At 39.9% G+C, this 12,331-nt stretch overlaps 1 protein-coding gene across 1 annotated transcript in view; it reads right to left on the reverse strand.

The window, feature by feature from the left end:
- vps41 (VPS41 subunit of HOPS complex) overlaps nucleotides 1-12,331 on the reverse strand; it is a 168,655-nt gene that overhangs the window by 24,659 nt on the left and 131,665 nt on the right. Inside the window, exons 18-21 of the mRNA XM_043688929.2 lie at nucleotides 9,105-9,232; nucleotides 7,013-7,157; nucleotides 2,828-2,869; nucleotides 2,460-2,510 (exon numbers count right to left, since the gene is read on the reverse strand). Of these exons, the coding sequence (XP_043544864.1) occupies nucleotides 2,460-2,510; nucleotides 2,828-2,869; nucleotides 7,013-7,157; nucleotides 9,105-9,232 (366 nt within the window). The remainder of the gene's footprint in view (nucleotides 1-2,459; nucleotides 2,511-2,827; nucleotides 2,870-7,012; nucleotides 7,158-9,104; nucleotides 9,233-12,331) is intronic.

Consider the following 12,331-nt stretch of genomic DNA (forward strand, 5'->3'; position numbering starts at 1 on the left):
ATTCAAGAACAGCTACTTCCCTGTTATTATTGGACTTCTGAATGGACTTCTCAAATTTTAAATTTAATGTTGATCTTATACTCTGTGCATTTTCTTTGCAGCCGTAACATACTGTATTTTTCGCTCTGTTCTATTATCCTATGAAGTCTGTATGGTATAATCTGCCTATACTGCATGCAAGACAAAACCTTTCACTGTACTGAGGTACATGTGACAATAAAAAAATCAAATCAACAGTCCTATCATCTTTAATTTCCTGAATGTTTCTGCATGAATGAAATAGCAAATTAATCCTGCTGCAGTTTAAATGTTTTGTTAAAATGAGAGTTTGAGGAACACCCTTCAACCTGTCTCAGCAATAGGAGTAAAATGGAAAGGAGTAAGTTGAACAGTACCTAGCCATTTCGGGCTTCAAAGGAGAAAAGCAATGAGAAATAAAATTCACCCCCATTATCTGTGACACTACCTATTGGCTATTAATGATCTCTATATTTTAACTTGCAAGTCTCTTTGCTTCTTCACAATTCCCAGTCTTTTTACTTTAATTATTATTCTTGATTGAGAAGTCATAAATACATGTTTGCCCATATTTAGCTCCATCTGCTGTACTTCAGACTACTATTTAACTCTGCTATGTCCCTTTGCAACTTCCGGTTCCAACATCTGTAATGCATGATTCTTCTAATTTACAAATTGGAATATACAATTGCCTATAATTTCATCTCAGCCATTAATAAGTATGGAGAAAAGTTGATGCCCCATAAGAGATTCCTAATGGACATCGTTTGTCACATTTTACCAAGCATAGTATGTACCTTTTATCCCTAGTAATTCTTACTTCCCAAATAATTCCAAATCAAAGTCAGAGGGCTACTTCCAATTATGTGTTCTCTTATTATTGCTCATGTGTAATTTTATTAAAATGCCTCTTGCAGTCCACGCACATAATACTGTATACATTGCTTTATCTGCCCTATTAGTGGTCTTTTAAAAGATTTAACTAGATTAGCTAGTTATGATTTGCTCTTAACAATACCATAGCTTCTCAAGACCAACTCTCAATTTTTTCAAATACTCAGGCACTCTACATTGTTAACAGATTCTAGCAGCTTCCATAAGTGATGTTAAAATGGAACTGCTTATATTTGCTTGGGTTCTTTCTTCCATCCTTGTAAATAATGGAATGACAAATTTCCAATCTAATGGCAGAATTCCCAAATCAACATCTTGGGGTAGAATTCATTCAACCCGAGAGATCAATTTACCTCTTATTATTTTATTAATTATGTTTTCTTCTAAAACCTAATGGATCTAATCAATTCTTCCACCTTGATTCATTTTGTATCCTTTCTCTCACTGGTATTTTATCCTCCATTTTCATTAGAAGACAGATTTTAAAAATGCAAATTTTAAAATTCTGCCAAACTTGACCAGTCATAATACATTAACACACAGTTCTACTATCAGTCTTTATATTAATTGCAAAGTTGTTATTTTATTTTTACAGATTTCATTGTCTTCAAGAGTCCCTTTATAATTTCAATGTTTCTCTGCATTTGCTGGATAACCACTTCTCCTGCTACTTCTTTAGGACACTTTAGTTTTGCACTGGGTCTGACATGGTTACTTGATTGTACTAGTGGAATGTGATTTCTTTAAGGACATATGTTGGCCTTGTATTGTGCAAAATAATACTTTAAATAACATCCACTTTTGCACGTTCAGCATGTATCTTATTAATTTAAGGTCAGACTTATGTGAGTTTAAGCCATGTTTTCCTGTGAGATTCCTCTCTTCACATTTAATGTCAAATTCTTATGTCATGGTCTCTGGTTGAAGGATGTTTTCTTACTGTCAGATTGTTTATGAAGTTTGGTTTGTTATTCATTTGGTTTGCAGGGATGGTTAGTTCAACTGGCTGTAAGGCTGGTTAATGAAGCAGAGTGATCCAACAGTGCGAGTTCAATTTCTATACCAGCTGAAGTCACCATGAAGGCTCTGCCTTCTCAACCTTGCCCTAGCCTGAAACTCTCAGGTAAACTCATCACCAACTCATCTCTCACCCTATGATTTTCTGGGACCAAGGGCAACTTTCACTTCATTTATTTCATATGGTCTGTTTGCTATAACACCAGATGGACCAAATTATGCTGCCAAACTAACAATACTGAGGCTAATGTCACTCGGAATCATTGAGGCGCAAATAGCCCAGGAATTTCCTAAATATGAATATCCAAATGTTTCTTTCTGAAGTGCATTGCTTTACCATTAGTTTTGCAAAAACAACATTCCACTTTCTGTTTCACTGTTGATGGCATAGACAAGATCATAAATTTGCAGCAGCAACTCCATAAAAATTATTCTATTTTATCTACAAATACAATTCAAAACCATCAAAACTACTGACTTTGAACAGAGATTTTTAAAATATTTATATGATGCACAGGAGAAAGACTAACCACATGCTGTAGTTCTAGTTGATCCTTCAGTTCCTCCACAACTTTGTCAATCTTCAACAGAAAAGCAAAATGAAAATTAATCAAAAGTAATAACAATCTAATAAGGAAGATGTCCACCTACGATCTCTGTCAATTCTTGTTCATTAAATGCTGTTCCAAAGTATTTCTCAATTGCATTGCTCATTTTCTTACATTGCAACAATGATTATACTTCCAGAAGCATGTCATTGGCTGTGAAGTGCTTTGAATCTCCTGAGATTGTGGAAGGCACTGTACAAATGCAAGTAATTTTCTTTTCTGTAGTTTAATTTTCAAGTTTGTGTGTTCAAAGAAAGGCCTACTTGTAACTAAAAGGAGTTGCTACTTACTGAAATTTTATCTTCATTGTCCAAGAGCATATTGACTGCTTGCTGCAGATGAAATACAGAATACAGGTTTAAAACAACTGGAGGCAATGAGTGCAACAGTTATAAACATAAAATGTCATCTAGCTGGTTCCTACAATAAACAGTCTAGCAAATACAGGAATTCACAATCACAAGAGAGCAGCAAAATTTTAGATAAAAATGAAAAGAACTGCAGATGCTGTAAATCAGAAACAAAACAGAAATTGCTGGAAAAGCTCAGCAGGTCTGGCAGCATTTTTGGAGAGAAATCAGAGTTAACATTTCCAGTGTGACTGTCATAACCATTTCTGATAAAAGATATTCTAACCATTGCCTCTTGACACTCAATGGTGTCACCATCACTGAAAGTCTCATTATCAGCATCCTGGGGTTGCCAATGAACAGAAAGTGAACTGGCCATATAAATAGGGTGGCTTCAATAGCAGTTCAAAGACTAAGAGTACCACAGTGAATAACTTGCATTTTAACCCCATAAAGCTTGTCCATCGTCTACAAGCAAAAGTCAAAAGCGTGATGGAATACTCCCCACTTGCCTGGATCAGTGCAGCTCCAACAATCAGGAAGCTTGACACAATCAAGGACAAAGTGCGGTAAATAGTGCGGTGAGGAAGGCATATGGCATACTGGCTTTTATTGGTAGAGGAATTGAGTTCCGGAGTCCTGAGGTCATGATGCAGTTGTATAAGACTCTGGTGCGGCCGCATCTGGAATATTGTGTGCAGTTTTGGTCGCCATACTATAGGAAGGATGTGGAGGCACTGGAACGGGTGCAGAGGAGGTTTACCAGGATGTTGCCTGGTATGGAAGGAAGATCGTATGAGGAAAGACTGAGACAGTTGGGGCTGTTTTCATTAGAGAAAAGAAGGTTTAGGGGTGACTTGATTGAGGTATACAAGATGATTAGGGGGTTAGATAGAGTTGACAGTGTGAACCTTTTCCCGCGTATGGAGTCGGGTATTACAAGGGGGCATAGCTTTAAATTAAGGGGGGGTAGATATAGGACTGAAGTTAGGGGTAGGTTCTTCACTCAGCGAGTCGTAAGTTCATGGAATGCCCTGCCAGTAGCAGTGGTGGACTCTCCCTCTTTATGGGCATTTAAGCGGGCATTGGATAGGTATATGGAGGATAGTGGGTTAGTATAGGTTAGGTGGGCTTGGATCGGCGCAACATCGAGGGCCAAAGGGCCTGTACTGCGCTGTATTCTTCTATGTTCTAAAGCAGCCTGCTCAGTTGGCACCACATCCACATTCAGTCACCTCACCATGACACTTAGTAGCAGCATTTGAACATGGACTGTCTCAATAACTGGAGAGTTTTGAATGGTGCTCAATATTGCACAATCAGTGAACATCCCTGCTTCTGACCTTATACTGAGGGAAGGCTATTGATGAAGCAACTGTAGATGGTTGGGTCAAAGACACTACCCTGAGAGATTCCTGCACAGATGTCCTGGAGCTGAGACTGACTTCCAACAACCATCTTCTGATGTGTCAGGCATGACTGCGCAGAGTTTTTAACCCAAGCTTGAATATTGTTCAGGTCTTGCTGCATTTGGACATGAGCTAAAACAGCACCTAAGGAATCAGAATTGCTGCTGAATATTGTATAACATTGTGATCCTACGAAGCAAGCAAGTTTATTGATGAAACTACTGATAATGGTTGGGTCTTGGGGTTTACTCTGAGGAATTCCTACAGTGATGTCATAAGGCTGAGGCAATTGACCTCCAACTATTTTCTATTGTGGGGTGTGACTCCAAACAACAGAATATTTGCCCTTGGATTTCCACTGACTCCAATTTTGTGAAGGTTCCTTGATGCCACGTATGATCAAATGCATCCTTGATATCAAGGACAATCACTTTCATTTGACCTCTAGAGTTCGGTTCTTTGTCCATGTTTGGACCAAGGCTGCAATGAAATCAAGAGCTAAGTAGCCCTATTATAATTCAAACTGAGTATCAGTGACCAGGTTATTGCAAAGTAAGATCTACTTGATATCACTGTTGATGACTTCTATCACCTTACTAATGAGAAAGTATTTGATCAGGCTGAATTTTTCGTATTTTATTGTGTTCCAGAATGTATATACCATCTTCCAGAATGTATCTGAAGATCTTGATGGGCGGCACGGTGGCACAGTGGTTAGCACTGCTGCCTCACAGCCAGAGACCCGGGTTCAATTTCCACCTCAGGCAAGTGTCTGTATGGAGTTTGCACATTCTCCCTGTGTCTGCGTGAGTTTCCTCCCACAGTCCAAAAATGTGCAGGTTAGGTGAATTGGCCATGCTAAATTGCCCGTAGTTTTAGGTGAAGGGGTAAATGTAGGGGAATAGGTCTGGATGGGTTGCTCTTCGGAGGGTCGGTGTGGACTTGTTGGGCCGAAGGGCGTGTTTCCAAACTGTAAGTAGTCTAATCTTCCACATTGTCAGGTAGACGCCATTTTTGGTTGTTCTGGAACAACTTGTCTAGGGCAGAGCAGGTTCTGAGGCACAAGTCTTCAATACTATCGCTAGAGTTTTGTCAGGTATCATCGCCTTTGCAAAATCGAGTACCTGCTGAGGACTTTCAGAGGAGACAGCAGTGGATTATCCATTCAGCATTTCTGGCTGAAGATTGTTGCAAATGCTTCAGTCTATTCTTTTGCATTGATATATTAGGTTCCCTCATCATTGACGCTGAACATATTTATGGTGCCTCCTCCTCCTGTGAGTTGTTTAATTGTTTACCATTGTTCACAACTGGATGTGGCAGGTGACTCTATGACTGCACAGCTTACATCAAGCCATTTAACTGTATAACACATTCTACTTATTCTGTTTGTTATGCAAGTAGTCCTGTCTTGCAGATTCAGCAGATGGACCCCTCATTTTTAGGAAAGCGTGATACTGTTCCTGCCAAGCTCTTCTGAATTCTTCACTGAACCAGGGTTGATCCTCTGGCATATTGGCAATAGTAGAATAGGAAGATATATCAGGTCATGAGGTTGCAAATTGTGGTTGAATACAGTTCTGTTGCTGCTGATGACCCACTGTACCTCATGAGTCTATTCTTGAGTTGTTAGATCAATGTGTAAACAGAATGTTATCTCCACAAGATCTGTGCTATAAACACAACTACTAACATCATGGACAAATGCAGCTGTAGTAGGGAGATTAGTGAGGCTAAGGTTAAATAGATTTTTTCCGTCTTCTTGGTTCTCTCAAATTTGCTGCAAACTCAGTCTAGCCACTACGTATTTTAGAAATGAATTGTTCATTCAGTAGGGATGCTGTCAAGCCATTCCTGATGATGGACACCGAAGTCCCAATCCATCCATTTTGTACCACTGCCAACCTTACTGCTTCCTGCAATAACTGCTCATTTTGGAGGAGCACTGATCCATCAGCAAGGAGTTAGAGGAATGTTTGTCAGCTGGTGATGGCCTTAACCTGATGCCATGAGACTTCATAGAGACCATGAACTACAGCCACAGGATAATTCCCTCCCGACAGTATACCACTGTGCTCCCTCCTCTGCTGGGTCAGGACATACTCAGGGATGATGATGCTGTCTGGGGCATTGCTTAGAAGGTACAATTGTGTGATTATGATAATACCAATCTGTTGCTTGACTAATCTATCAGTAGATGGTGGTTAAGATAACTTTATCAGGTTTGCTGTTGCCAGTTCTGGTGCCTAGTTCAACGTCTGCTGGTTCATCCATTTTCAGTCCGATGAGGCTTGTTAATTATTTTGATACACCTGACAGGAATGAATCAACCACACTGTTGTGTGGGACTAGAGACACATTTAGGCTAGACAAGGTAAGGACGCAGATCTTTCTCCCTAAAGGACATTAGGGAACCAGATAGGTTTACAAGACAATTGTCAACGGTTTCATAGTTATCATTTAAAAAAAAATTGAAATCAATTTCCATTAAGTGCCAAGATGGCATCCAGGGTACTACAGATTATTACTGGAATCTCTGGGTTGCTAGTCTAGTGACAGTACTATTACATCATTGTCCCTCCCTAAACTGGGATGTTATCTCATTAGAGAGAAGAATTGCACAAAATCTCTCCCACTGAAGAAAAGATCATTTATGGCTTTAAATCTAAAAAAATAAGTAAAAATGAAGTGCAACAAATGGATTTGATTTTCATACCTCCTTATCAAACTCCATGAGTAGAACAATCTTATCCTTGATGGAGCTGAAGAGATTGTGCTTGTGTATGAGCTGGAAGACGTCTTTATGTCGCAATTTTAAGTAAATTTCAAGAGCCTTGTCGTAACGCTGGTCATAAGTGTACCTGGAAACAGCAGAAATCAAGGTTGACATCTGTTTAACAACAGTCTGCATCTCAAAGTTACTTAAAGTACACAGCAATTAGCGGCATGGATATAAGTAAATATTGCTTTGAATTAAATTGAGAGCAGGACAAACGGACACCAAGTCAAATAGAAAAGGTTAAGGTAGGATTTTTTTTAAAAAGGAGGCTCTTCTTTATATTATAATTGATCAATACAAAGTGATCTCGCAGGTAGAGGAGTGAAGGCAAAAATCCTGGCATTCTTACAAAATAGCCATAATAAGGACATGGATGGTGAGGAAGATGATCTTTGATGATAGCTGAATTATGATGTACTAAATAGTTTTCCTCATCAAATTTAACATTCTCAAGATCAGAGTTAAAAAAGAGACCATCAAGCTTACGCTGATCATCTTCACTGATACCTCTGGATTTGTCTGTTCCTACGCACTATTTTAGAATTGCATCCCTTGATTTATATCGTCTCTGGTTATTCTTTTTACCAAAATGCATCACTTCACATTCTTCTCCCATCAAATGTCCACCCATTCCACCAACTTGTATCCTTTTGAATTCTCACACTAATAGTGGAGGGCTCCACAGTTTAGTTACACACCACCATCACACTCCCATCATCACTCAATATTTACCTTGTTTAATCACAATCAGCACCACAATTCACCTTTGAAATTTATGCACTCAGATTCAATGAAAGCAGGTAATTCAATATTCCAACCGTCCTCTGTCTGCATTTGTTTTGTAGCAAATTGCCTTCCTTTGTAATGAATCTCAAATATCTGTGAGTAATAAAGTGCGACGTAATGGGCTTGTCTGTAAGCTGAGGCCTATGGAATATAAGGGACACTGAGGGCACGAAAATGAAGCTGGCTGAATGATAGAAAATGGAGAAGAGTTATAGGCAATTGGTGTTCATATTGAAGTTAAAGACAGATATTCCCAGGTGTCAGTACTAAGACCATTGCTTTTCTTATATTATGTATATATTTTATATATACATATATATAAATTACTGAGACTTTAGTGTCCAGAGGACAATTTCAAAACCTGCAGATGACACAAAACTTGCAAGACATGTGGAATGTCGGAATGGGTTTACATATGGAAATTTAAATTTAACGAAAACAGACATGTCTTATAAACCAAAAGGTACAATTCTCAATGGGATTTCCAGAACACACAGGTCCATAGTTATACATGCACATATAACTGAAACTGGTAGAGAGCAGATTGAGGAAGTGTTTGAAAAAGTATATGGAATATTGACATTTATAAATTAAGATAGAGAGTACAAAAGCAAGGTAATTGTGATAAACCATCAAATAACACTGCTTCAACCTCAGCTCAATTAATGTTTGCAATTCTAGGCACTACACCTTAAAGAAGGTGCAGAATAGACTTCTGAGAACAATTCCAAGGATGAGGGACATCAGATATGAGAATAAATTGGTCAAGATTGGGTTTATTGCCTCAGAGATCTGACAGAAATGTTGAATTTGCAGAATGAGAGAAACTGTTCTTTTCAGCAAAAGAATCAAGAAACAGATGACAAGACTTAAAATGATTGACACAAGATTGAAAGGTGATATGAGAAAACACTTCATGCAGCAAGTATCTAGGATTTGGTATATATTGCTGAGTATGTGGTGGTGGTCAATTCAATTAATGCTTTATAAAGGGTATTAGATAATTATGTGAAGAGAAATAATGTTTAGAGATATGGGTAAATAATTTGGTGGGGGGGGGGGGGGGGGGGGGGGGGTTGGTGTGTGTGCTTGCGTGTTGGGGGCTATTAGGACAATCTGAATTGTCCTTGCAGAGAACAGGCACAGACTTGATAGGCTGGATGTAAGCCTTCCATTTTGCAAACGTTTTATGATTGAAAGACATTGATGAGAAAAGCAAGATGCACAGAAAAAAAATACTCACAATTCTGCTAGTGTCGTCAACAATGTTCTGTTACTTGGAGCCCGATCCAGATGATCCAACACAGAGCGGACTACAGTCATATTGTTATAAATGTCACCTGGCCACTCTCTTATCAAGGATGCAAACCCCTAGAAAAAGAAGCAGTACACATGGACTAAAAACCCAATCATAAACTGGTTGAGGTCTTCATTCTGAATAATGAAAGAATTACGTTTAGCTAGATATGTTTTGAGGTGCTGCAGGAACTCATTAAAGACTTTTACATTATATACATGCTTCTAGCAAAGTCTGAGCATGTTGGAACACAAAGTTCCAATTGTTGACAATAGACAAAAACAATAGGTGCAGGAATAGGCCATTCTGCCCTTGGGGCCTGCACCACCATTCAATATGATCATGGCTGATCATCCTTAATCAGTATCCTGTTCCTGCCTTATCTCCATAACTCTTGATTCCACTATCCTTGAGAGCTCTATCCAACTCTTTCTTAAATGAATCCAGAGACTGGGCCTCCACGCCCTCTGGGGAAGAGCAATTCCATACAGCCACTACTCTCTGGATGAAGAAGTTTCTCCTCATCTCTGTCCTAAATGGTCTACCCGGTATTTTTAAGCTGTGTCCTCTGGTTCGGCACTCACCCATCAGCGGAAACATGTTTCCTGCCGCCAGAGTGTTCAATCCTTTAATAATCTTATATGTCTCAATCAGATCCCCTCTCAGTCTTCTAAACTCAAGGGTATACAAGCCCAGTCGCTCCAGTCTTTCAGTGTAAAGTAATCCCACCATTCCAGGAATTGACCTCGTGAATCTACGCTGCACTCCCTCAATAGCCAGGATGTCTTTCCTCAAATTTGGAGACCAGAACTGCACACGGTACTCCAGGTGTGGTCTCACCAGGGCCCTGTACAGCTGCAGAAGAACCTCTTTGCTTCTATACTCAATCCCTCTTGTTATGAAGGCCAGCATGCTATTAGCCTTCTTCACTACCTGCTGTACCTGCATGCTTACCTTCATTGACTAGTGTACAAGGACACCCAGATCTCTCTGTAGTGCCCCTTTATCTAAATTGATTCCATTTAGGTAGTAATCTGCCTTCCTGTTCTTGCCACCAAAGTGAATAACCATACATTTATCCACATTAAACAGCATCTGCCATGCCTCTGACCACTCACCTAACTTGTCCAGGTCACCCTGTAATCTCCTAACATCCTCATCACATTTCACCCTTCCACCCAGCTTAGTATCATCAGCAAATTTGCTAATGTTATTGCTGATACCATCTTCTATATCATTAACATATATTGTAAAAAGCTGCGGTCCTAGTACTGATCCCTGCGGTATCCCACTGATCACTGCCTGCCATTCCGAAATGGAGCCGTTTATCACTACTCTTTGTTTCCTATCAGCCAACCAACTTTCAATCCAAGTTAGTACTTTGCCCCCAATACCATGCGCCCTAAATTTGCTAATTAACCTCCTATGTGGGACTTTATCAAAAGCTTTCTGAAAGTCCAGGTACACCACATCTACTGGATCTCCCTCGTCCATCTTCAGAGTTACATCCTCAAAAAATTCTAGAAGATTAGTCAAGCATGATTTCCCCTTCATAAATCCATGCTGACTCTGACCTATCCTGTTACTACTATCCAGATGTGTCGTAATTTCATCCTTTATAATAGACTCCAGCATCTTTCCCACCACTGAGGTCAGACTAACTGGTCTATAATTTCCTGCTTTCTCTCTCCCACCTTTCTTAAAAAGTGGTATAACATTAGCCACCTTCCAATCCGCAGGAACTGATCCCGAATCTATCGAACTCTGGAAAATAATCACCAACGCATCCACGATTTCTTGAGCCACCTTCTTCAGTACCCTGGGATGTAGACCATCAGTCCCGGGGACTTATCAACCTTCAGACCTAACAGTCTCTCCAACACCAATTCCTGGCAAATATAAATTCCCTTAAGTTCAGGTCCTTCAGCCACTGTTACCTCAGGGAGATGTCTTGTGTCTTCCCCAGTGAACACAGATCTGAAGTACCAATTCAATTCTTCTGCCATTTCTTTGTTCCCTGTAATATATTCCCCTGTTTCTGTTTTCAAGGGCCCAATTTTAGTCTTCACCATTTTTTTGCTTTTCACCTACCTAAAAAAGTGTTACTATCCTCCTTTATATTATTGGCCAGTTTACCTTCGTAACTCATTTTTTCTCTGCGTACTTCCTTCTTAGTAATCCTCTGTTGTTCTTTAAAAGCTTCCCAGTCCTCCGTTTTCCCACTTATCTTTGCTATGTTATACTTTTTCTCTTTTAACTTTATATGTTTCTTAACTTCCCTCGTCAGCCACGGCTACCCATGCCTCCTCCTAGGATCTTTCTTCCTTTTTGGAATGAACTGATCCTGCAACTTCTGTATTATACACAGAAATATCCGTCATTGTTCCTCCACTGTCATCCCTGCTAAGGTATTGCACCATTGAACTTTGGCCAGCTCCTCCCTCATAGCTCCATAGTTCCCTTTATTCAAGAGAAATATTGTCACTTCCGATTGTACCCTCTCCCTCTCAAATTGCAGATTGAAGCTTATTGTATTATGGTCACTACTTCCCAATGGCTCCTTCACTTCGAGGTCCCTAACCAATTCTGGTTCGTTGCAGAATACCAGATCCAGAATTGCCTTCTCCCTGGTTGGCTCCAGCACCAGCTGTTCTAAGAATCTTAGATGATACTAAGCTGGGTGGAAGGTGAAATGTGATGAGGATGTTAGAAGATTACAGGGTGACCTGGACAAGTTAGGTGAGTGGTCAGATGCATGGCAGATGTAGTTTAATGTGGATAAATGTATGGTTATTCATTTTGGTGGCAAGAACAGGAAGGCAGATTACTACCTAAATGGAATCAATTTAGGTAAAGGGACAGTACAGAGAGATCTGGGTGTTCTTGTACACCAGTCAATGAAGGTAAGCATGCAGGTACAGCAGGTAGTGAAGAAAGCTAATAGCATGTTGGCCTTCATAACAAGAGGGATTGAGTATAGAAGCAAAGAGGTTCTTCTGCAGCTGTACAGGGCTCTGGTGAGACCACACCTGGAGTACCGTGTGCAGTTCTGGTCTCCAAATTTGAGGAAAGACATCCTGGCTATTGAGGGAGTGCAGTGTAGATTCACGAGGTCAATTCCTGGAATGGCAGGATTACCTTACACTGAAAGACTGGAGCGACTGGGCTTGTAT

The sequence above is a fragment of the Chiloscyllium plagiosum genome, unplaced genomic scaffold (assembly GCF_037043375.1).
Source record: "Chiloscyllium plagiosum isolate Xiang-an unplaced genomic scaffold, Cpla_swu_hap1 HiC_scaffold_4, whole genome shotgun sequence".
Classification (NCBI taxonomy): Eukaryota; Metazoa; Chordata; class Chondrichthyes; order Orectolobiformes; family Hemiscylliidae; genus Chiloscyllium; species Chiloscyllium plagiosum.